This window comes from Dendronephthya gigantea, unplaced genomic scaffold, assembly GCF_004324835.1.
Source record: "Dendronephthya gigantea isolate DGI-Jeju-01 unplaced genomic scaffold, DenGig_1.0 000122F, whole genome shotgun sequence".
NCBI classification, from domain to species: Eukaryota; Metazoa; Cnidaria; class Anthozoa; order Malacalcyonacea; family Nephtheidae; genus Dendronephthya; species Dendronephthya gigantea.
The window spans coordinates 303,092-327,459 of NW_021163132.1; the positions used below are offsets into that span (position 1 = coordinate 303,092).

The 24,368-nt window shown below is 38.0% G+C and overlaps 2 protein-coding genes across 3 annotated transcripts; one reads left to right on the forward strand and one right to left on the reverse strand.

Moving 5' to 3' along the window:
• Nucleotides 1–833: 833 nt before the first annotated feature.
• LOC114535643 (ATP-dependent RNA helicase DEAH11, chloroplastic-like) lies at nt 834–16,606 on the reverse strand. Its single transcript, XM_028556929.1, is given in 11 exon segments — nt 834–2,636; nt 2,856–3,737; nt 3,845–5,172; nt 5,449–5,653; nt 5,879–7,959; nt 8,060–8,220; nt 8,222–11,070; nt 14,121–14,316; nt 16,027–16,160; nt 16,273–16,424; nt 16,522–16,606. Coding segments are annotated over 8 exon segments (8,754 nt in total). The 5' UTR covers nt 14,232–14,316; nt 16,027–16,160; nt 16,273–16,424; nt 16,522–16,606; the 3' UTR covers nt 834–1,499.
• Nucleotides 13,683–24,322, forward strand: LOC114535658 (ATP-dependent RNA helicase DEAH12, chloroplastic-like). 2 transcript variants are annotated; one of them, XM_028556947.1, is made up of 7 exons: nt 13,683–13,768; nt 14,756–15,277; nt 16,296–19,538; nt 19,764–19,968; nt 20,259–21,586; nt 21,734–22,630; nt 22,985–24,322. In XM_028556947.1, the coding sequence occupies exons 2-7, from the start codon at nt 14,756–14,758 to the stop codon at nt 24,122–24,124; spliced, it is 7,335 nt and encodes a 2,444-aa protein (XP_028412748.1). In that variant the 5' UTR covers nt 13,683–13,768; the 3' UTR covers nt 24,125–24,322. The 2 variants fall into 2 exon arrangements, with proteins under 2 accessions (XP_028412748.1, XP_028412749.1); XM_028556948.1 differs by lacking the exon at nt 13,683–13,768 and adding an exon at nt 14,324–14,598.
• The last annotated feature ends 46 nt before the right edge of the window (nt 24,323–24,368 follow it).

Consider the following 24,368-nt stretch of genomic DNA (forward strand, 5'->3'; position numbering starts at 1 on the left):
GCTAAAAGGAGTAAGGAGCTAAGCTAGAATGTCTAACTGAAGGTGTAAAGGGGCCTAAAGAAGGTTAAAATGGTTGCAAAAGGTATAAAAGGTTAAAATAAGCCTATAAGGAGGTGTAAAAAATACAAAAAATGTGTAGGAAAACCTATGGAGGTTTAACAAGGTTTAAAAACCCCTAAGGATATCTATATTAACAACTGATCATCTGATGAAAACCTGTTAGGCACATGTACGCGTCGCGTACCTATTTTTAATATTTCTCACTTGCATCTATTACATTATCAACCATTATGCAACGTTTCTCCTCTTATCTCGTCGATTTCATAGACTTTGGACCAATCAAAGGTTAGTGATAATGCAAAGACTCAAGACTCAGGTGTGTATATTAAATGTATATGTGAGTTGCTACTCTGTGTCACCAACCGGGCAAGCTGAAAAATTAGCTTGACCACGGCGCCGTGGGATATTGAAGCCGCGACCTTTGGTTTGCTAGTGCAATGCTCTTCCAACTGAGTTATAAGGTCAAGATGGTTCGAGTAGTTGATATTTCGAAACTCAGTCTAGTTCCTTCCATATCTGTGCGTCTTAAATGGATAGTGATAATGCAAAGTCTTAGGTGGCCGCCAAGCGGCCTCAGGACTAGACTGAGTCGGGGGGGGGGGGGCGAAGTGGGGCAGATTACGTAGGCCGCTTCGTGGTTCAGAGCGGTGCGTTGAGAATAATGCACCGTCATTGGGTTATACCGACGCTTCAGAATGAGACGAGAAACTTTGTTAAAACTTTTTTAGAAGCACAATACCTTTTTCAAACTACAAGATATTTTTACCAAATAGATTTTTTACTCAGTTATGAATTAAGACGTTATTACCATTCCTCTGTAAGACTAATCGTTTTATAAATTCATTTTTACCACAACGTGTCATTAAAAAGAGCTGTGAATAGTTTCTAGTATATTTTTACCCTATTACTGATGTAATTTCGGTACTAATCAATTTTAATGATAATTAATGAGATCTGACAAGACTGCATTCTCCATCCTTGGGTATTACTTTTTTATAAAGAACTCCAGATGGAAACGAGATTCGCAAGCTGAACACTGTCGTGCTTTCCGGCAGCATTTCTACCTATCGGCCCGTATCGGGTAACCTAGATAATTAATGGCAAATACATTGAGTGGTGTGCGTGAGATCAAACGCAAAACTACAAAATTGTAATCAGTTTAAATCAATAAGTTTGATTTAAAGGTAAATCAAGTTGCTTAGGTCTTGAAACGGTTTCAAGATTAATGACTGTAACCATAGGCGTATGGGACAGGCGTGGAGCAAGGGGAAGGGGCAAGGGAAGCTGCTTTCCCCCTAGGAAATTTAAATCTATTTCGGCAATATTTGCAGAACTCGGCGATAAGTCGGGCAATTTGAACTAGTGTCGGGTAATTTTTGCTAAAATCATTCACCTGTTCCTGCAAAATTTTTAGGCCCGTACGCCTATGACTCTAACAATCAATTACTTCTACACGATTCTATGTGATGATAACATGCAGAGCTTGTGTCAAACGTTTCTCCACATTTCCAACAGATGTGAGCCTTACACTGGGTACACGCTACGTGCGAACATCCCTTGTTTCTCTCGATCATGACAAAACATTTTGGGCACTTGCGGGTATCTGCTCTCGCGATCCATTCTTGATAAAGTCTGTTTGACTGCGACGGATCTTTGCTGGCTTTGAATGCTTCACATGTATCAAACATTTTATGAACTGAATCACCACATTTTCGACACAAACGAATGTTACATTCAGGACAGTCAAAAACATCTGGCTTTGGAGTGATTTCATATATCCAGGAACAATCAGGTGTGGGGCAGGGCTTGATGTTGGGGTTACCAATCATGAAACATTCCAACGAAATACGGTAGAGCTTTTCAATTTGATCCACATCTAACAGCTTTGAGTAATCTTCTTTGATTGCATAATACTCGCACTTTTCACACATACATTTCTGTGGAAACATGTCCGCACTTTTTACTGAATCAAAAACATTGTTAAGATACTGTGTGATGCAAGCAAAACAATAGGCATGACCACATAATGTAAGAAGATACGGATCTTCAACTTCACCAAAACAAACTGGACATTCATTAACTAAGTTTGCTGTTTCCCTCCGTGAGTTGGGTAAAGTTTGAAGAAATTCTTCTACTTTATTTTGAACTTTATTAACAGCTTCTTTGGAACCATGTAAAACAAGTTTTCGACGTCTGATCTCCATTGAAGCTTGGCAATCTTCCCCTTCAACAAGTTTGTTAAGATCTTTTCCAAAGTGTTTCAGAATCTCTCGGATTGCGCCAACAGGTCGATCTGAATGTCGTAGATCAATCTCTGAATGTCTGGTTTTTCGCAGGTCTTCGATCAATTTCTCAATCTGTACCCGAGCTTGGCGTTTTGCTTTTGAATTGGCGGTTATTTGAATACGGCGACCAAAGTTGTTGGTATAGATCATTGCATTGTTCTGTTTCTGGATCTCTTTGATTTTTGAACGCCCATATCCACTTGATAAGGCATTGGCTGTTTCTGCATCTTCTATCAATACGATCTCCGGGGCAACTAAATTTGATAAGGTAACTCCGATACTCTGGACCACCTGGAATAAAGATGCAGTATGGTATTATAGAAAACAAAAAAAAACAAAGATCAAAGGTTCATTCTATGATTGAATGAAATCACCAGCTCAAAAAAAAATTACAAATCGATCTGTAAATTTATTGTGACAGTAAAGCCATCATTTTTTGTAAAAAATATATTACCACGTCACAGAATAGATTGATTCTAAATTATTTTTCATATATACATCATAACGAACCTTGGGATCGTCTCCAGTCACGATGATCTTTCTACGTCTTCCACATTGCTCATTACTGATGGTGACATCATCTTTCTTTAGTGCTTCCATTTCTTTTTTTATTTTTTCAAACATTCTTCCATCACACATGACTTCTGCTTTCTCTTCAAACTCTATGTACACTGCTCTAACTCCGATTTCGTCCATCTCTTCGTTTAACTCCTGAATAACCTCCTCAGCGGTGATCAGATCTTCAAACAGTACTCTTGCACAGACCTTCTTATGAGCAACCCAAATATTAATAACTTTTGTAGCTCCAAAATCTTCCATTAACTCAATCAATTCCTTTTTCTCTTCTTCAAGGTTAATTTCGTTCAAAATGCTGGGAACAATAACCTTGGAGACGCTTTCAACTTGACAAATTGTACAGCAACTGTTAAGTATTTTTCTAACTGTAAACTCATCATCAGTCACCTGAATTGGCAGGCAGATATCGCCAGATTTCGTCAAAAATGCTTTCTTGCAATTGTTCGCCATATTATGGTTTAAATTTTCGAGTATTGCGTTGGTATCGTCATTTTTACACTTGATATAAGCTATTCCACGAGCAGGCAAAGGAAACCAGCTAACTATAATTCTAACACCGGAATGCTGGAAATACTCCAGGGTAGAAATACTTTCAACGCGGGCAGGCTTTAACATAATTCTATCAACATTATAGGGCAGATCTTCTTCCGGATCTAGTTCATTTTCCAGATAGTTTATTGCTTCTTCGGCTTCGTGAGCATCAGAGTAAGTAACGTTACCTTTCATACAACTATTTCTATCTTTCGCTTTCCAGACGGTAAAATGAATTATCATTCCACGCTTATTAAGTACTTCACGCACCTCATCAGAATCGACCTAAATAAAAGTATATCAAGTTATATTTAACGTATGGTTATTAAGTAAAGTAGTACATTAAGTATTTTGTGTTATTGAAGTGTAGACGTGAAGTAATGCCTACCAACCTTTTCACTCGGGTCGATTGTGTCAACAAAAACTTCAAATTTGCACGAGGTTCTGGGTTGAAGGATTAATTTCGTTTGCAAATTGTTTGAAACTAACGTTTTAAGGCCCCCTACATTTGAAATGACAACCTCTGAGTAACCATCAAGTTCATGTCTTCTTTTCTGGATCACATCGTTCACACGTTGACTGGCGTAATGAAGAGAATCCTTTGAGGTATAAACATCCACCATTCCTTTATCCACGCTACATTCGACTGCACAAAATACAGAATACTTTTCAGTTACAGATGCTTCTATCTGTTTTAGAGTAGAACCTTGAAAACCAATTACAGCTTTGACCATCTCTGGACCAACTGGGTGGAATCTTCGTCGTATAACTCTTGATTTATCAATGGCGTCTTCATCGATATACTGTAACATATGCATAGCAACTTCTGCCAACCATTCATAATGTACTGGTGTGATATTGAGTAAAAAGACTTGATCATTTGAGCTCTTGAGTTGCTGGTATAGTACCCAATCAGGTTGATAACCAAGACTGGCGAGAACAGATGATGGATGAATTCTTGCCGTCTGATTGGTGTGATTTGACGATACCACCATATAACCAAGTCTATCATGACCAAATGACCAAGCTATATTCTCGAAATATCCAGCTAATAAACTTTTAATTAGAGATTCCTGAATATTCTCTGCTGTCACGTTCATGTTGAGGCCGCGACCTCGCAGATGAGACAACGCTTCTCTAATCTCCCCAAACGTCTCTCGAGCAGCGCGAAGTAATTTGGAATTCAAAGCATTCTCCTTGCACCAGGCAACTTGCTCTTTCCTGGATTTCTCTGACCATTTTTTGTACACGTCAATTGCACTCAGCAGGTCACCACTGGTCTGACAGAATTCTTGTTTTTGAATGGCACATTCGTTTCTGATCTCAAGGTTTCCTCGATAGAAAACGTCATGACCGCTCGACATAAGTGCCGCAGCAATGATGATTTCATTTCCACATCCTCGATCAAGTCCCACAAGAAGCGCTTTTGAAAGCTGTGGTTCAGTCGGTAAAAGAAGCATTTCTTTTCCCAAGTCATTCAAAGTTCCGTCCGGGTCTAAAGCCCTCAGCATTTTCAAACTCTCAATTGCTTTCGTCAGCGCATCAGCTGGTGGACTTTGGACAAAATCAAATTGTTGGATATCTGTGACTCCTAAACTTAACAGCTGAAGTACAGCCATTCCAAGATGCATTTTTAAGATCTCAGGTTTTGTATTTCTCTCCATCTTTTCGTAATCTTCGTATGTGTACAAACAATAACACTTGCCTGGCTCTGTACGTCCTGAAAATAACAAAATAACATATGTCTGGAGTGTTGTGTTTATTACAATCCATTTCCTAGGAAAAGTAAAAAATTGGTGGTAAAATCGCGAAGCATTCTTATAATATTTCATAAAACGACTCTAAACTCCTATTAGCAAGAACAGTGTGGGTTATGAAACCCAGTGAGCGAAAGTGCTAGTCACCACTGCTTCATGACAGCGAACACGCTCCAGGGGACAATCCAAACTGTTGTTATCAATACGGGCTCTTGTTCAAGGTCTAAAAGCTTGCATACCTGCCCTACCGGACCGCTGTACAGCTGAACTTTGGCTCACAAGTTTAACCTCTAAAGTGGTCATATTTCTAGCAGGATCAAAAGATGGTTCTTTCACCATGCCTGAATCAACAACGATACGAATACCATTAATAGTCAGTGAAGTTTCTGCGCTGTTTGTTGCCACGACAATTTTTCTCTTTCCTTTGGGCGTTCGCTCAAAAACCTTCAAAGAAATTAAGAATTAAAAAGAGAAGAGAAACGTTAAATACATGCAGTTATAAAATCCTTTACAGTCTTTCAAATATTTTTTACCTTCAGAACACTTGCGAAAAAGCTCTTCATTATGAAGGCTAATTATGGCCTAAAATTTGGTATTTATATTTGTGATTGCGCCGCGGGCTAATTAATGCACCGGGGTAGCCTGAATTGATAAAATTCATCAAAATACCTTCTGTTGTTCATCTGATTGTAATTTGCCATGAAGAGGAAGGATGATGTTTCCTGTTCCTAATCTCTGTTCCAACTTATTACAAGTCTTCTCAATTTCATTCTGCTGTGTCAAGAATACCAAAATATCTCCCTTTTCTTTACTTTGACACACTTCAACAATCTTCTCATAAACACCACCAACATAGTCTGTTGGCCTTTCCTTCATGTAAACACGCTCTACAGGGAATGTTCTCCCGGGTACTGTCACCAGGGGGCAGTTACCAAAATATTGCCGGAAAATATCAGTATTTAACGTCGCAGAGGTCACGATCAGTTTGAGAAGAGGAAACTTAGCAAGTTGTTTCTTAAGCATGGCTACAAGTAAATCTGTGTGAATAGATCTTTCGTGTGCTTCATCGATCACAATATATGAATATTGTTTCACAACATCGTCTCCTTTTAAAACTTCATTCAATAAAATACGGTCAGTTACAAACTTGATAATTGTCTTGTTTTTTATCTTCTTATCTAAACCAACATGATATCCTACTTCTTCTCCAATCTCGCATCCAAACTCTTCAGACACTCTTTTTGCTAAACTTATTGCTGCTATCTTACGAGGTTGGGTTACTACAACTTTTTTTCGTTCATTTAGATTTTCTTCTGCTAGATATTGCGCCAGTTGAGTACTTTTCCCTGACCCAGTCTCACCAACAAGAACCACAACTTGACCACAATTGATGCGTTTCAGTATTTCTGTACGCTTGGCATATATTGGCAAACTCGCTTCAAACTTTCTAAATTCTCTTTCTGTTATGTTTTTATGAGTTTTCAAAACTTCCTCGATTCCTTTTCTATAGTTAACGCTGTGGTAATCTTCAATTTGCTTGTTGAAACTTTCTAAAAGTTGGCAATATTTCTTCTCAAATTCATTTTTTTGTTCTTCCAACTCTTGTTTCTTTCCTTTGTATGTTTTTCTTGCTTCTTTCAGACGATCAAACTCTTCTGATGGCATATATTTTTTTCGACGACTCAAATCTGGGGTGCGATCTTCAAGATCTTTCAGTTTTTTATTATTTTGCTTAAGAAGAGCTTCTTTTCGCTCATGCAATTTCTTCAAATATTCAACACGCTGACATTCTAATTTTCTCCATTCCAGTTCTTCTGTAATTCCAATCGCTGCTGTCACTTCGAGACTCTTTCCTCCAAGGCACAATTTGTTCATTTGATCAATTGCTTTTCCTGCGGAATCAACGGAATCGAAATACACGCGTGCGTAACTGTCTTTCACTTGTCTTGTTACATCAACAAAACCTTGACAGTTTTTAAAAACATTTTGTACGTCTTTTTGCTTGAACTTTTGATTTAAATTTCTTACCACAACATATGGCTTGTCTTGGTTTGTTTCTTTTGGTAGTCTTTTCCAAAATGGTTCTATTTTTACACCGTTATATGACGATTTTCGCATAGCTTCGTGTAATTTTTGGCAATCGCTTTGTGATTTTAACTTCACACAGCATTTCTCTTCTATTTGAACAACTTTTAAAATTTCCACGCTGTCGCATTGTTCATTAATAAATCTGAGAATGTTTTCTTCATTGCAATCGCGAGGGAATCCACAAAATTGGACAATATGATTGTTGATTGGCATCTTTAGCTTCTGGTGTTGCTGTTGTTGTTGTTCAAGTGATTGGTGCGGTTGCTTAGGTTTTAGCTGTTGCATTTTTTGTTGCTGCTGTTGATTTTGTTGTTTTTGTTGTGTTTGTTGGCAATGTTGTTCCTGTTGTTGGTTTTCCTGTTGTTGTTCCTGTTGTCGTTTATGGTGTTTTTCCTTTTGCTGATTTTGCTGCTGCTGTCTATGCTGTTGTGATTTCTGTTCTTGTGGCTTTTTTTGTTGTTCTTGTTGTTTTTGTCGTCTTTCTTTCTGTTCTTGTTCATGTCGTTCTTGTTTTTGATTTTGTTGTTGATTTTGATGTTGTTCCTGTCGTTTTTCTTGTTGTGGGCCATGTTGTTGATTGTGTTGTTGATTTTGTCTCTGATTTGGTTGTTGTTTCTGTTGCTGTTCCTTTTTCGTTTTTTGATGTTCCTGTTTTGTTGTTTCTGTTGTTGATTTTGTTCCTGTTTTCGTTTTTCTGAGTATTGTTTCTGTTGTTGATTTTGTTGTTGTTTCCGTTCCTGTTGTCGTTTTTCTGAGTGTTGCTTCTGTTGTTGTTCTTGTTTCTGTTCCTCTTGTTGTTTTTCTGAGCATTGTTTCTGTTGCTGATTTTGTTGTTGTTTGTGTTCCTGTTGTCGTTTTTCTGAGTGTTGCTTCTGTTGTTGTTCTTGTTTCTGTTCCTCTTGTTGTTTTTCTGAGCATTGTTTCTGTTGCTGATTTTGTTGTTGTTTGTGTTCCTGTTGTCGTTTTTCTGAGTGTTGTTTCTGTTGTTGATTTTGTTGTTGTTTCCGTTCCTGTTGTCGTTTTTCTGAGCATTGTTTCTGTTGTTGATTTTGTTGTTGTTTCTGTTCCTGTTCTCGTTTTTCTGAGTGTTGTTTCTGTTGTTGATTTTGTTGTTGTTTCCGTTCCTGTTGTCGTTTTTCTGAGTATTCTTTCTGTTGTTGTTCTTGTTTCTGTTCCTGTTGTCGTTTTTCTGAGTGTTGTTTCTGTGGTTGATTTTGTTGTTGTTGCTCCTTCAGGTTTTCCCCCTGTCTCTCATTGCTTGACGTTTGATTTTTCAGTTTGTGCATATCGTCTTGCTGCATATACTCAGCTACCTTAATAGAGACAGTGAGAGGTTTTCCATTGACTGTATGCCTCATTTTTATGCAGATTTCCATTTCGTTTCGGCTGTCAAATTCAATTTCACCACAACCGGGTTTGACGAGGGTAGTCCCTTTTATTCCCGAACACTTCTTACTGAATATTTCATACAGGTGTTTGCTCGTGGACACAGAGTGTGGTAAATTTTTTACGGTAACAACATGTTCATCTTGAACATGTTCATCTTGAACATGATATGCATGAGACATATTCCTCTCAGTCTTCTCATTTTCGACGATTATATTTTCATCGGATGAAAGAATATTGCCATCTCTCTGGTTTCCCTTGGACGGACTAGCTAGTGTCAGGCAACTCTCATTTTTAAGCCAGGCGTTAACTTTGTCATAGCTTCTTGGTATTTCCTCACTACCTAACAAAGGTTTATCTGAAATTTTCGCCTTTACATGGATCTTTCGTCCACGGAAATAGCTACCTTTCATTTGCTTAGCACAATTCAATGCTTGTTCTGCATTTGAAAATGCAGCAATAGCTCCGCCGAATTGTCGAGTTTTGAAAGCCTTTCTGAAGCCGGGATATTTTCCTTTGAACAAAGCAACAATCTCTTTTGGTGTTACAGAGTGTGGAAGGTTAGAGAGAAACACAACAAATGGATCTTTAAAGTCTGTACTATTTCTACTTTCGTCAGTAACATCACTAGTCTTGGAGGAAACAGACATTGAATCGCACACGTTCTCTGTTTTTTCGACTAGCAGAGTACCTGAAATATTTTGAGCAGTATTATCGTTCTTCATTCCATCGTTTGTATCATTTTCTCTAATGTCGGCATCATTTCTTTTTGCTTTTCCTAGTTGAGAACTCTCAACCTGGTTTCTTTCAAATTTACATCCTTGTTGGTAGGTTTTTGGAACTGCAGGTTGCGGAACTCTTTCATTGGCTTTACATTTTTTATTAATACTTGTTGTAACGTCCACACAATCATGATCTAATGAAACTTCAAAATGTCGTGATTGTGTTGCAGTGGTCAATGACCCTGTTGCGTTCTTATCATCGGATACTTCGTCCTGCTTCTCCGTCTTGATATGCTGATTGACTTCATTTTTTAACGAAGTGCTTTTTAAGCTCATTTTAAAATCCTTAGACTTACCCGATAATGGCATTTCATCTTTCATCTCTTTACCTTTAACAAGCGGGTGAGAAATTTCATTGCAATCCGACGGACTTTCTTCCTTGTTAGATGAAACCGAAACTACTCTTCTATTTTCAGTACAATCATTATGCACACCATTTGTAAAACCAATTTTATTTGAATTGCACACAGCATCATTGTCCTTATAAGAATTCTGTAGCTTCGGCGTTAGTGCTCCGGGTGATGGCATCAAATCATAAACACTTTTATCAGAAGAAACTATACAGTTGTCATTAACTTCCCCTAGGCCAGTAAGAAGTGTATCGTTTGCAAGTATTATGCTTTCAGAGGTGAAGTCATTGCTGGGGACACATAGTATTGATTCTGGTGTAACTGCCTCATCCAAGGTGTTATTATGAGAATCTTTTACGAGAATCTTGCTGTTGTACTCATTGTTACTGACCAAAGGTGCTCCATTATTAGATAAAGCATTAGTATTTTTCCTTTGACTAACTGAAGTATTGTATTTCCGGAACGAATGTGTTGATGTTATTTGTTCATTATATTCTGGTTGAAAGTAACGATTGGTGGAATTCTGCCCCAGTTGTTTGCAGTTGCCACTGTATGAGGTTTTTCCTGGTTTGATCGCATCATGTGCTTCATTGTCGATTGCATTTTCGCCAGTGATCGTCTTAGGGAAGTTTTTGACAGGAGAATCAGTGTTTGTCGTGGTCGCTTTCACGCGAAGATTTTCTTCATGCATCGTCTTCTCATTCATAGCTCTAGGTTGAATTGTGGCATTTTTCTTGGAGAAATGATAAGAGGGTGAGACATTGTTGGATTTGCTTGAAACAGGAGCATTTACCTCATCAACCATAAAAGCTGTCTTCTGATGTTTAACGTTGCTTCCATCTTGATCTTTCTCTGTCGTACTATACTTGATGCTGTACTTTGAATTGTTACTGTAGATCTGACGATTGTCACTGGTTGGCGTTGTTCGGGTATTTAGTTCAACCATTTTTGTGACTTTTCTCTCGGTAGTTGCTTCAATCTTGCGTGAGTGTTCATTTGCAGTGGTTTTCAGTTCTCTCTGATCAACTGTTGGTTGATGACTTTCGACAGATCTTTTTTGCTGATGCCACTTCTTGGATGGTCCTCCGTCTGTGGTGTCACATAGTGTTCTTGATAAACTGACATTCTTATTTTCTAAAGAATATTTTACTTGACTATACGGAGCTGCTGTGATGTCATTTCGAGTGGATGTTTTGGATGCAACATTCCGACACATTCCATGTGTGTTTCCGAGATCACTGCGCTCCATACCAGCCTGGAAACAAACATACCTGGCGTAAATTATTGAAGAATGCGCATGCCATTTTAATGCTAAGACATTTACGACTTCAATTGATAGAAACGATCTGATAGAAATGATCTAGGCTACGTAGGTCTGAGGGTTGAGCAGTTCTACGTAAATAACTCTGCAATAACTCTGCTAGGGTGAAACATCACAACAATGTAGTTTAAACTCTCCCACCCAAATCGTTACTAATTGGCGTAACTAGCTACAGCGGTAACATAGAGAAAGAATTTAGAGAAATAGATACAAGATTTAAGAGAAATAGATAAAACACTGCGAAACAAATACATTAAGATACTAAAAGTAAAAATTATACTGTATAGATAAAAAAAGTTTTGAATAAAACTTAAATCGGTTCTAATAGTAAATAAATTAAAAAACTGTTCTAGTTCCCCTTAGAAGAAGGAAAATCTAATAAGCTTGGGAAAAAGAAAGTTTGGTTCTGGCCCAATGCCATGACGGTTGAATAAGGTTTGGCTTGTTTATCTGCGATTTTCATTGTGGAATTTTATACATTCTTTGCCCATTGTTCTATTAAATCCAAAGACCCAAAACTCTTCTGTTGAAAGCTCTCTTTTTTTCGTTTTCATGTCTCAGGAGTCAGGAAGGTTTTGTCAATTGGTTGGGACTTATTTGATTCGGCACTGAGATGTACAATTCTAATATCAAATCAAAGGTCTCAATCAAGACGACTCACGGATGTACAAATAGCCGATTAATTCTTGGCTAGTAGATAACCAGATAAACAAGTTTTTAATACTAAGCGCGCAAAGCAGTTTGGTCGAGTTAATGCTAATAAAGAATGCGAGACCGTTAGCAATGACTCCCTGATACTCCTACGGCTCTCCCCTCCGCAGAGGCTTCGAATGCAAATGCGCTAGATTTTTAAAGATGACCGCTGCTGAAATTAGAAACGTGGGCCCGCGTTTCTAATTTCAGCAGCGGTCATCTTTTTAAAAAAATCTAGCGCATTTGCATTCGAAGCCTCTGCCGAGGAGAGAGCTCCTACGGAGTATCCGTGTGTCAAAAAGCAACCTAACCCTGCCTATAGAAGTCCCTGGTTTTGACGTCAAGCCTTGCGTCATCTTCAATATTGATGCAGTTGATGTTAATCAAATGATTCTCTTCTTACGTCGGACAGTAAGGAGGCCTCCAAATTACTAACAGCATCATGACGAGCTAAAAGAAGCCACCAGTTTTACAGTCCATCGCATCGAATAGGATCGTGTTGAAACGCTTTCCACAAGTGCAGTAACTTAGAGGATTTGGGATAAATTGTCATATCGCCACTCGCAAGGCGTCTTTGTTCAAAACGTACCCTTCTTCTTCCAAAGGAAGGACATCCAGCCACCTGGAAGCACCCTGGTCACGAGCTAAGGAAATTCTTCTAAGTTTATTGGTCCTGAAACATGAGATATTTGTGAGTGGTTTGTCCAAACTATCTGCTGATCTCTTTAATCTTGTGAATTCTTCAGTAATAATCTTGTGTTTGCTATGGTTTGATCATCTGGTGCCATATATTCCACATTACCAAGCACCATATTCCAGTATAATTGACCGTACCAAGTTTGAATATACCACATTCCTGTGGTTTATGGTCGTTTTGTACTCTTGTCATTTCGTACTTCTGCCGTTTCGTACCCAGGCCTGGTCGTTTCGTACCCAGACATAGTTGTTTCGTACCCAGGCCTGGTCGTTTCGTACCCAGACATGGTTGTTTCGAACTTTACACACGAGGGACTTAATGAGCTAGCTTTGCAACAACAAGAAGACAAATATATTTTATTTATATAGATTTTCTGATCTTAAATTCTGCCATTTTTATTTTATTTAACGAGATACGCACTCTATATCTATTATTTTTAAGGTATATCCTGAACTGATTGCAATAAAAGCAGTCATATAGCGTTTGAGTACGAAACGACTAAAATCGGGGTACGAAACGACCATCAATTAGAGTACGAAACGACCAGGGATATGGGTACGAAATGACAAGAGTACGAAACGACCTGACACCCATTCCTGTATATTTGACATTATTAAGGTCTAATATACCATGTACATTATGTCATTACCACACAGTAAACATACCACATGGTATATTCGATCCTACCAAGCGTGAATATACCATATTCTGGTATATTCTACCTTAATCACCAAGGTTTAATATACCATATTTCAGTATAATTGACTGTACAAAGTTTGAATATATACCAATACCACATACATTCCTGTACAATCGACTTTAACACGGTGTTATGTACCATATCGTGGTGTATATTTGATTCAATTAACAGGTTAATTATGCAGCTGTACCCAGTGGCGTAGCCAGCACGATAATTGGGGGGGCACATATTCATGTATTCGTGATACGCAGGATTAATTTCTTTTCAAATAAATTGTCTTTACAGTCTGTGAACATGAATATATAAATATGCGCCCCCCCCAATTATCATTGCTGGCTATGCCACTGGCTGTACCTAATTCAAACCTTTTTGGTTAAAGTAATTAAACATTCATGATGTTGAGCAATTAACATAGGAAGAATGGATGTGCAAATCTTTGAAAACTTAAGGGAGGCATACTAATTGGTCATTTCAACTGAATTAACTATGATTTATTAACTTTCATTTTTCAGACATTACTTGGCACTGCCAGTGAACTAAAGGTGAGCATACTTTTCCCAACATTAGGATGTAGTTGCCTTTTCTTTCATTTGAATTCCAATGTTATTGTTTGTCCTGGCTGGATTGATTACTCTAATTAATACCCTATATTCCCTAAAAAGCTTTATAGTCAGTTACTTAATTTGTCGCTTTTCAAAAAAACAACGACGCATTGTGATCACCAAATTGTGACTTTTTTGTAGTACCGTGGTATTATTGTTATTTATGATGATGCATGATGATATAAAATTGATAATCATGAAGACACATTTCTAGTTCAAGGGTCAATGAGAGGATTTTTGTGTATATATTATATGCAAGACATGTATTCGCCGACAACCTTACCACCCTTACCACGCATTTATTCCCTGGAATGACTGCTTCAACTGGTTTTCCATTTTTCGACGTTTCTGCAGAGGTGGATTGAGCCTTATCACTAGACGCCTTAGTATTCTTGCTGCCCATTTATGACCAAGAGACTTTAGTTCACCTTGATTCGCCCGTCATAATGACTTTCGCCCGTGATAATTACCGCATTTTGCGTTGAACCCTATAAACACAACTGTTTTAAACAGACTATTAAAACAGAGTCTTCTGAAAACTGAAATCCAGAAATATGAGCGAAATTTGGAATTCCTGGAACAACAGATCAAGTTTCCAGGAGTTGACACGTCTCACTTATTCAATCTAACTTCCGTCATGCGATGTTACTGTACATGTCGCTTTTGCTGAAAACGGCGCATGACTAGCGAATTCTTTTAGAAACGTATTTAGTACTACTCCTCTATGAACAATATCAGTTTTGTATGTGAAGCAAATCGAGTAGTTACCGGTAATTATACTACTTTCGGGTTGTATATTGTAATAATGCAGGTTTTTATCGGTGAGGCAATACTATAAATATAATGTATAAATTCATCAGGTGCTAGGGTGGTCTGAAAAATAGAAATATTGCCACCAAGCGAGGAACAGTGTCCATTTTGTTTTAGATGGGCGGCAACCAAAGTAATTCGCAAAAAGCTGAAACATTTCAACCGGAGGAAAACAAGGAAAATCACAGACATAGAGTTGGCCAAGCCGACAAATTTGAACCTATTAACGAAAACTTTTGCTTTCGCTATGGCACAGAAACAGAATTTTGGTTGTTGTTGGAACTATTCGAGAAACAATCAATTATACCAGCAGATGAGCTTTACAAATGGCTAGCAGAACAATTAGGGGATTCGACATCAATGATTGTAGGTGTTCAATATTTAGATGAACAATTTACAAATGCACCTAAACAATTTCTAGTTTATTGTAGAAACTGTGAGACCCTGCAGTTCGCTTTTGAATGTTTGTCAAGCGAGGAATTGAGTCGTCGTTCTATTTGTAAAATTTCATCATCCCATCCGTGTCATCAACCTGAAACCGAACTATTGACCGACGTCTACAGTCTTTTATCTACAAGTACAAGTCATTCAGTTGCTGTTAAAGAAAGATTCAATGTTTCCGACCAAAGTAAATATGTGGTAAGTTTAATTTATAATATATCCATGCGGTAGTACGCCTCGCAACTATGGAGTGACATAATTATTCATACTAGGGGGTAATCATTAAAATACAGATTCTTTTGTTTTCAAAGGGCCGGTTGTTCGAAAGGCTTTACTTTTTAAGGTAAACAGTGGATAAGCCAAATTTGCAAAAATACTCTCAAAGTCTCAATCATCTATTGCATGACTGGACAGTGCATAGACCTGCATTGAATATGTCTTCCATTGAAAATTAAACTATTTACATCTAATATTTCAGCTCAGTTGTTCAATATTATAAATAGATATTTCAGTTGTTTAACTCGTTTTCCATTTGAACTTATCCGCCGTTCAAGCTAAAAGCCTTTGAACAACCGGCCCCAGAAGATAGAGACTACTCAGACTAGAGATTTACAGCTGGAAAGAGCATACTAAAAATCCAAAATTTAATAATAGAATTGGAAAGTTGTTTGGAAAATGTTGGTATGTAATATCCTTTAATTGTTGTGTTTATCACAGTTTTTTTTGTACCATTTGGGCCCGGTATACACAAGCTTTGTACATACTGTACAGTGACCTTGAGTCCTTGACCAACTGACAATTTAAAAAAGGCAATTCAAAGAACAAATTACAAATAAAAAAGACATCTTGAAAAAAACACAATATAAGCTTCATACAAGACACAATTAAAACTTTCAACTTTATTTCAAAATCATTCAAAGACAGAATGATGTGAAAAGCAAAATTACCAGAATATGAAAATGATAGAAGTTCATAGAACTGCATGTTGAAGTTTTTGTATAATTCAGGTTTTACATGACACAACTGCAGCATTTCCTTGTCCTTTGATAACCAAAATTGCCCCTGGAAGCTTGTGCATGCCCTTGATTAAAAATGAAAGAAAGTAAGATTGAAAGAAAATAACTATAGGTCTAGGAAAAACCTGACCCACAAATAAAACCTCTTTGTAGAGAATGAAATAATTTATAGTTCACCTAGCTTGCGGGGGTATTTATAGTTGTCCCAGCCTGGTGAGGAACCATGTGATAAATCCATGATGCTCGAACATTATCATCAAACCTCCCTGGGAGAAAACCAAGACCAAGTGATTCCAAATGACAAGTACAAAAATGCAGAATGTACATCGCTGAAAAGTAAAGAAGGTTCCAGTGTCATGATTGCTTCAAGTGATGCGTCAAGTGATGACGTCATAGGTGCAGGGTACAGTAATCATAAGAAATTACCAGGAAAGAAAAATGTGACAGATTTTAATCCACCAATGGTTAACACGCCTGTTGATCGAAGTGGTAATTGGAATGGTAGTTGGAATGAGGACTTTGCTGACAGAATTTACACAGAAAATGTTGAATGTAATAAAGAAACATCTCTCTTCACTAACAATCCTTCGTTAAATGAAAAAGGTCGAAAAAGAGATTGTGTATCAAGTTTAAAGACAAATTCAGCAGTGGTTGCGAACAATGCGCCACCATCGACGAAATGTTTTTCTGTCAATGACTTGAATTCTGATAAATTAATATCCAAGAGAAATTACACGCTTGATAATGTCACTGAAAAAACAAATATAAAGATGCAACGTAAAAAGACGCAAACCAGTTGTTCTCGCTCTCGACAAGGAATGATGCAACATCCGCCGTTACAAACCAGTTCTTTTCGACCAGGAATGATGCAACAAATGCCGCTACAAACCAGTTTATCTCGCCCAGGAATGATGCAACAAATGCCGCTACAAACCGGTTCTTCTCGACCAGGAATGATGCAACACCCGCCGCTACAAACCGGTTCTTCTCGACCAGGAATGATGCAACACCCGCCGCTACAAACCGGTTTTTCTCGACCAGGAATGATGCGACACCGGCCGCTACAAACCGGTTCTTCTCGACCAGGAATAATGCAACATCCGCCGCTACAAACCGGTTCTTCTCGACCAGGAATGATGCACCATATGCCGCTACAAACCGGTTCATCTCGACCAGGAATGATGCACCATATGCCGCTACAAACCGGTTCTTCTCGACCAGGAATGATGCACCATATGCCGCTACAAACCGGTTCATCTCGACCAGGAATGATGCACCATATGCCGCTACAAACCGGTTCTTCTCGACCAGGAATGATGCACCATATGCCGCTACAAACCAGTTCATCTCGACCAGGAATGATGCAACAAATGCCGCTACAACACACTTATTCGCAGGAGCAAGTGCAAGCCAGTGATTTTTTTCGTAAGCCAAAATGTGATAACGAGTTTAAACAATCAGATTTGTCTAATAAAGTGCCTTCAGAGAGGAAAAAACGTAGCGAAGAAGCAAAACCTTCAAAATTTTCAGAAGAATATGTTCTTAGTTGTAATCCATTACAAGCAGAGATTATAGGAGACAATAAATTTTCGAAAGTGCAATGTCACCTGCAGGATAATGAAAGATATTTGGAAAACCAGAAGTTGCCAGAAAAAGAGAAAGATTGGGAAGAAAATGTAAAAAGAATACTTCAGCAACAACTAAGTCAAAAACATCATCAACAGCCTCCTAACCAACAACAGCAACAATATTTATCTGGCCAGCAACCAGAATATTCATCAGACCAACCACAGCAACACCAGAAGCTAAAGATGCCAAGCAACAATCATATTGTCCAATTTGATGGATTCCCTCGCGATTGCAATGAAGAAAACATTCTCAGATTTATTAATGAACAGTGCGACAGTGTGGAAATTTTAAAAGTTGTTCAAATAGAAAAGGAGTGCTTTGTTAAGTTAAATTCACAAAGCGATTGCCAAAAATTACACGAAGCTATGCGAAAATCGTCATATAACGGTGTAAAAATAAAACCATTTTGGAAAAGACTACCAAAAGAAACAAACCAAGACAGGCCATATGTTGTGGTAAATAATTTAGATCAAAAGTTCAAGCAAAAAGACGTACAAAATGTTTTTAAAAACTGTCAAGGTTTTGTTGATGTAACAAGACAAGTGAAAGACAGTTACGCACGCGTATATTTCGATTCCGTTGATTCCGCAGGAAAAGCAATTGATCAAAGGAACAAATTGTGCCTTGGAGGAAAGAGTCTCGAAGTGACAGCAGCGATTGGAATTACAGAAGAACTGGAATGGAGAAAATTAGAATGTCAGCGTGTTGAATATTTGAAGAAATTGCATGAGCGAAAAGAAGCTCTTCTCAAACAAAATGATAAAAAACTGAAAGATCTTGAAGATCGCACCCCAGATTTGAGTCGTCGAGAAAAATATATGCCATTAGAAGAGTTTGATCGTCTGAAAGAAGCAAGAAAAACATACAAAGGAAAGAAACAAGAGTTGGAAGAACAAAAAAATGAATTTGAGAATAAATATTGCCAACTTTTAGAAAGCTTCAACAAGCAAATTGAAGATTACCACAGCGTTAACTATAGAAAAGGAATCGAGGATGTTTTAAAAACTCATAAAAACATAACAGAAAGAGAATTTAGAAAGTTTGAAGCGAGTTTACCAATATATGCCAAGCGTACAGAAATACTGAAACGCATCAATTGTGGTCAAGTTGTGGTTCTTGTTGGTGAGACTGGGTCAGGGAAAAGTACTCAACTGGCGCAATATCTAGCAGAAGAAAATTTAAATGAACGAAAAAAAGTTGTAGTAACCCAACCTCGTAAGATAGCAGCAATAAGTTTAGCAAAAAGAGTGTCTGAAGAGTTTGGATGCGAGATTGGAGAAGAAGTAGGATATCATGTTGGTTTGGATAAGAAGATAAAAAACAAGACAATTATCAAGTTTGTAACTGACCGTATTTTATTGAATGAAGTTTTAAAAGGAGACGATGTTGTGAAACAATATTCATATATTGTGATCGATGAAGCACACGAAAGATCTATTCACACAGATTTACTTGTAGCCATGCTTAAGAAACAACTTGCTAAGTTTCCTCTTCTCAAACTGATCGTGACCTCTGCGACGTTAAATACTGATATTTTCCGGCAATATTTTGGTAACTGCCCCCTGGTGACAGTACCCGGGAGAACATTTCCTGTAGAGCGTGTTTACATGAAGGAAAGGCCAACAGACTATGTTGGTGGTGTTTATGAGAAGATTGTTGAAGTGTGTCAAAGTAAAGAACAGGGAGATATTTTGGTATTCTTGACACAGCAGAATGAAATTGAGAAGACTTGTGATAAGTTGGAACAGAGATTAGGAACAGGAAACATCATCCTTCCTCTTCATGGCAAATTACAATCAGATGAACAACAGAAGGTATTTTGAAACATTTTATCAATTTAGGCTACCCCGGTGCATTAATTAGGACGCGGCGCAATCACAAATATAAATACCAAAATTTAGGCCATAATTAACCTTAATAATGAAGAGCTTTTTCGCAAGTGTTCTGAAGGTAAAAAATATTTGAAAAACTGTAAAGGACTTTATAACTGCATGTGCTTAACGTTTCTATTCTCTTTTTAATTCTTAATTTCTTTGAAGGTTTTTGAGACAACGCCCAAAGGAAAGAGAAAAATTGTCGTGGCAACAAACAGCGCAGAAACTTCACTGACTATTGATGGTATTCGTATCGTTGTTGATTCAGGCATGGTGAAAGAACCATCTTTTGATCCTGCTAGAAATATGACCACTTTAGAGGTTAAACTTGTGAGCCAAAGTTCAGCTGTACAGCGGTCCGGTAGGGCAGGTGCGTTGTGGCCATGTTTAGCAAGATTTTAGACCTTAACAAGAGCCTTTATTGATAACAACAGTTTGGATTGTCCCCTGGAGCCTGTTCGCTGTCATGAAGCAGTGATGACTAGCACTTTAGCTCACTGGGTTTCATAACCCACACTGTTTCTGCTAATAGGAGATTAGAGTCGTTTTATGAATATTATAAAAATGCTTTGCGATTTTACCACCAATTTTTTACTTTTCTTAGGAAGTGGATTATAATAAACACAACACTCTAGACATATGTTATTTTGTTATTTTCAGGACGTACAGAGCCAGGCAAGTGTTATTGTTTGTACACATACGAAGATTACGAGAATATGGCGAAAAATACAAAACCTGAGATCTTAAAAATGCATCTTGGAATGGCTGTTCTTCAGCTGTTAAGTTTAGGAGTCACAGACATCCAACAATTTGATTTTGTCCAAAGTCCACCAGCTGATGCGCTGACGAAAGCAATTGAGAGTTTGAAAATGCTGAGGGCTTTAGACCCGGACGGAACTTTGAATGACTTGGGAAAAGAAATGCTTCTTTTACCGACTGAACCACAGCTTTCAAAAGCGCTTCTTGAGGGACTTGATCGAGGATGTGGAAATGAAATCATCATTGCTGCGGCACTTATGTCGAGCGGTCATGACGTTTTCTATCGAGGAAACCTTGAGATCAGAAACGAATGTGCCATTCAAAAACAAGAATTCTGTCAGACCAGTGGTGACCTGCTGAGTGCAATTGACGTGTACAAAAAATGGTCAGAGAAATCCAAGAAAGAGCAAGTTGCCTGGTGCAAGGAGAATGCTTTGAATTCCAAATTACTTCGCGCTGCTCGAGAGACGTTTCGGGAGATCAGAGAAGCGTTGTCTCATCTGCGAGATCGCGGCATCAACTTGGACGTGACAGCAGAGAATATTCAGGAATCTTTGATTAAAAGTTTATTAACTGGATATTTCGAGAATATAGCTTGGTCATTTGGTCATGATAGACTTGGTTATATGGTGGTATCGTCAAATCACACCAATCAGAAGGCAAGAATTCATCCATCATCTGTTCTCGCCAGTCTTGGTTATCAACCTGATTGGGTACTATACCAGCAACTCAAGAGCTCAAATGATCAAGTCTTTTTACTCAATATCACACCAGTACATTATGAATGGTTGGCAGAAGTTGCTATGCATATGTTACAGTATATTGATGAAGACGCCATTGATAAATCAAGAGTTATACGACAAAGATTCCACCCAGTTGGTCCAGAGATGGTCAAAGCTGTAATTGGTTTTCAAGGTTCTACTCTGAAACAGATAGAAGCATCTGTAACCGAAAAGTATTCTGTATTTTGCGCAGTCGAATGTAGCGTGGATAAAGGAATGGTCGATGTATATACCTCAAAGGATTCTCTTCATTACGCCAGTCAACTTGTGAACGATGTGATCCAGAGAAGACGACATGAACTTGATGGTTACTCAGAGGTTGTCATTTCAAATGTAGGGGGCCTTAAAATGTTAGTTTCAAACAATTTGCAAACGAAGTTAATCCTTCAACCCAGAACCTCATGCAAATTTGAAGTTTTTGTTGACACAATCGACCCGAGTGAAAAGGTTTGTTCCATCACTTCGTGTAAACATTTATATGATGTCTTTTTTTAAGATAAAAGTAATTAGTTACGAGGGGGCCTGCATGGGGACAACGTAAATGAGATAATGATAAGAGATTATTTCATTTTTTTTTTTTCTATTTTCATTTAGGTTGAATCAATGACTGTGCTTGAGATGCTCAAAGACGCCGGGAAAATTCTCCACTTTGCCACGACAACCAAGCCTGGGAGTGAAGGAAATTTCAAGTGGGGTAATGTTACCTACATTTCTACTGACGAAGCCGAGAAGGCAAGAAAATTTCTGAATTTTGTGGATCCACTTGATTTACCTTACAATGTCCAAAAAATAAAGCTCAGTCCCATACGCGTTGAAAGAGCAACTTCCCAGGATAATACGCAGCCCTCTGGAATCAAAGTTTTAGTTAGCTGGTTTCCACTTCCTGCAAGTGGACGAGCTTACATCAAGTGTAAGAGTAGAGAGGTAACTGACATGATAGTCCAGAACCTCGATTGTGTATTAGCACCCGTTGAATCACTCAAACCCAAAATATTCGTCAAAAAGGATTCAGGTGATATTTGTATACATGTACGCGAGACGGCCGACGAATTTACAGTAAGAAAACAACTCGAAAGTTGTTGTACAATATCACAAATTGAAAACATTTCAAAAATTAGTGTTCCGTCGAAACAGTCTAAGATTGATCCTGAAGAAGAGAAAGAAAAACTGATAGAAGTTTTAAAGGATTTTGGACCTGTGCGAATTTTGAAACCTTGGATTGCAAATAGTCAGAAGGTTCTGGCGTATGCGATATTTGAGGACTTAAACAGCGCTGAAAAAACTGTACTAGAGTTGAATGAAAGAAATGGCGTTATTGGAGCAAGAGCAATGTACCTGGAATTTGCGAAAAAAGTAGAAGTCATGTGTGATGGAAGAATATTTGAAAAAATAAGGAAAGAAATCGAAGCACTAAAGAAAGATGATGTCACCATCAGTAATGAGCAATGTCAGAGACGTAGAAAGATCATCGTCACTGGAGACGATCCTAAGGTTGGTTGTAAATATGACTTATATATGTTTGCTTTCATAAGTGTATTGTTCATTGTTGTGAACGAAGGTGCTTTGTTTCTGCAGAAAGTAGAATTTCCAGAAATTGAAAACCTAATTGTTATAGTTTGAATACCCAGCCGAGCACAGTGCATGGTTATTATCCTACACTGAGATATCTGCGTGAACGCAAATATATAAATTGTGTTTTTAATGGCTCGTTTATCTGTGTGCAACATAGTAGGTTAAAGTTTTTCCTCTTTGTGACACCTAGGTTTTTTCTCTTTTCGTTTCGTTCTACTTTATTATAATCGATGACCATGAGAGGCTATTATTTTTTCTATGCCCTTAATTTAGGTGGTGCAAGATATCGGAGTTACCATATCAAGTTTAGTTGCCCCGGAGATCGTTTTGATAGAAGATGCAGAAACAGCCGAGATTTTGTCAAGTGGATATGGCCGTTCAAAAATCAAACAGATCCAAAAACAGACCAATGCAATAATCTATACCAACAACTTTGGTCGCCGTATTCAAATAACCGCCAATTCAAAATCAAAACGCCAAGCTCGGGTACAGATTGAGAAATTGATCAAAGATCTGCGAAAAACCAGACATTCAGAGATTGATCTACGACATTCAGATCGACCTGTTGGCGCAATCCGAGAGATTCTGAAACACTTTGGAAAAGATCTTAACAAACTCGTTGAAGGGGAAGATTGCCAAGCTTCAATGGAGATCAGACGTCGAAAACTTGTTTTACATGGTTCCAAAGAAGCTGTTAATAAAGTTCAAAATAAAGTAGAAGAATTTCTTCAAACATTACCCAACTCACAGAGGGAAACAGCAAACTTAGTTAATGAATGTCCAGTTTGTTTTGGTGAAGTTGAAGATCCGTATCTTCTTACATTATGTGGTCATGCCTATTGTTTTGCTTGCATCACACAGTACCTTAACAATGTTTTTGATTCAGTAAAGAGTGCGGACATGTTTCCACAGAAATGTATGTGTGAGAAGTGCGAGTATTATGCAATCAAAGAAGATTACTCAAAGCTGTTAGATGTGGATCAAATTGAAAAGCTCTACCGTATTTCGTTGGAATGTTTCATGATTGGTAACCCCAACATCAAGCCCTGCCCCACACCTGATTGTTCCTGGATATATGAAATCACTGCAGACCCGAACGTTTTTACATGTCCGGAGTGTAATACCCAAACGTGTAAAAAATGCGGAGATTCAGGTCATGAAAAATTTGATACGTGTGAAGCATTTAAAGCCAGTAAAGGAATATCAAGATCAGATCAACAGTTGAAGGAGTGGGCGAAGGGCGCTAATACTCGCGAATGTCCGAAATGTTCAGTAATGATAGAAAAAAATTCCGGATGTGAGCACATGCATTGTACCCAGTGTAAGGCTCACATATGTTGGCAGTGTGGAAAGTTCTTTTCAACTAGTGAACAATGCTATGAACATATTCCCTTTTGCGACAGTCTTAAATGAGTGCATGATTCCACGTGGTATGATTTGACTTTTGCACCCTGCAGAATCACGTAAAGTAACTTCTCAACATAGCTTCTTTAGATGTTTATATAATTGGAAAGTGCATGGCCTTGCATGATGTGGCAATAGTGCCGAACGTTTATTCTTATTGTATTGGGTAAAATAGTTTGGTGATTCAAAATTTTTGTTCCTTCTATATTTCATGAACAGAAAAGGTTTGGAGTTTAAAAAAATTTATTTGTTG

Bases quoted from the DNA above. Each gene is read 5' to 3' on its own strand.
- LOC114535658 (XM_028556947.1), top strand. From the start codon at position 14,756: ATGGGCGGCAACCAAAGTAATTCGCAAAAAGCTGAAACATTTCAACCG. The intron at 19,539-19,763 runs GTATTTTGAAAC...ATTTCTTTGAAG, and splicing joins AATCAGATGAACAACAGAAG to GTTTTTGAGACAACGCCCAA. The intron at 22,631-22,984 runs GTTGGTTGTAAA...CCCTTAATTTAG, and splicing joins TCACTGGAGACGATCCTAAG to GTGGTGCAAGATATCGGAGT.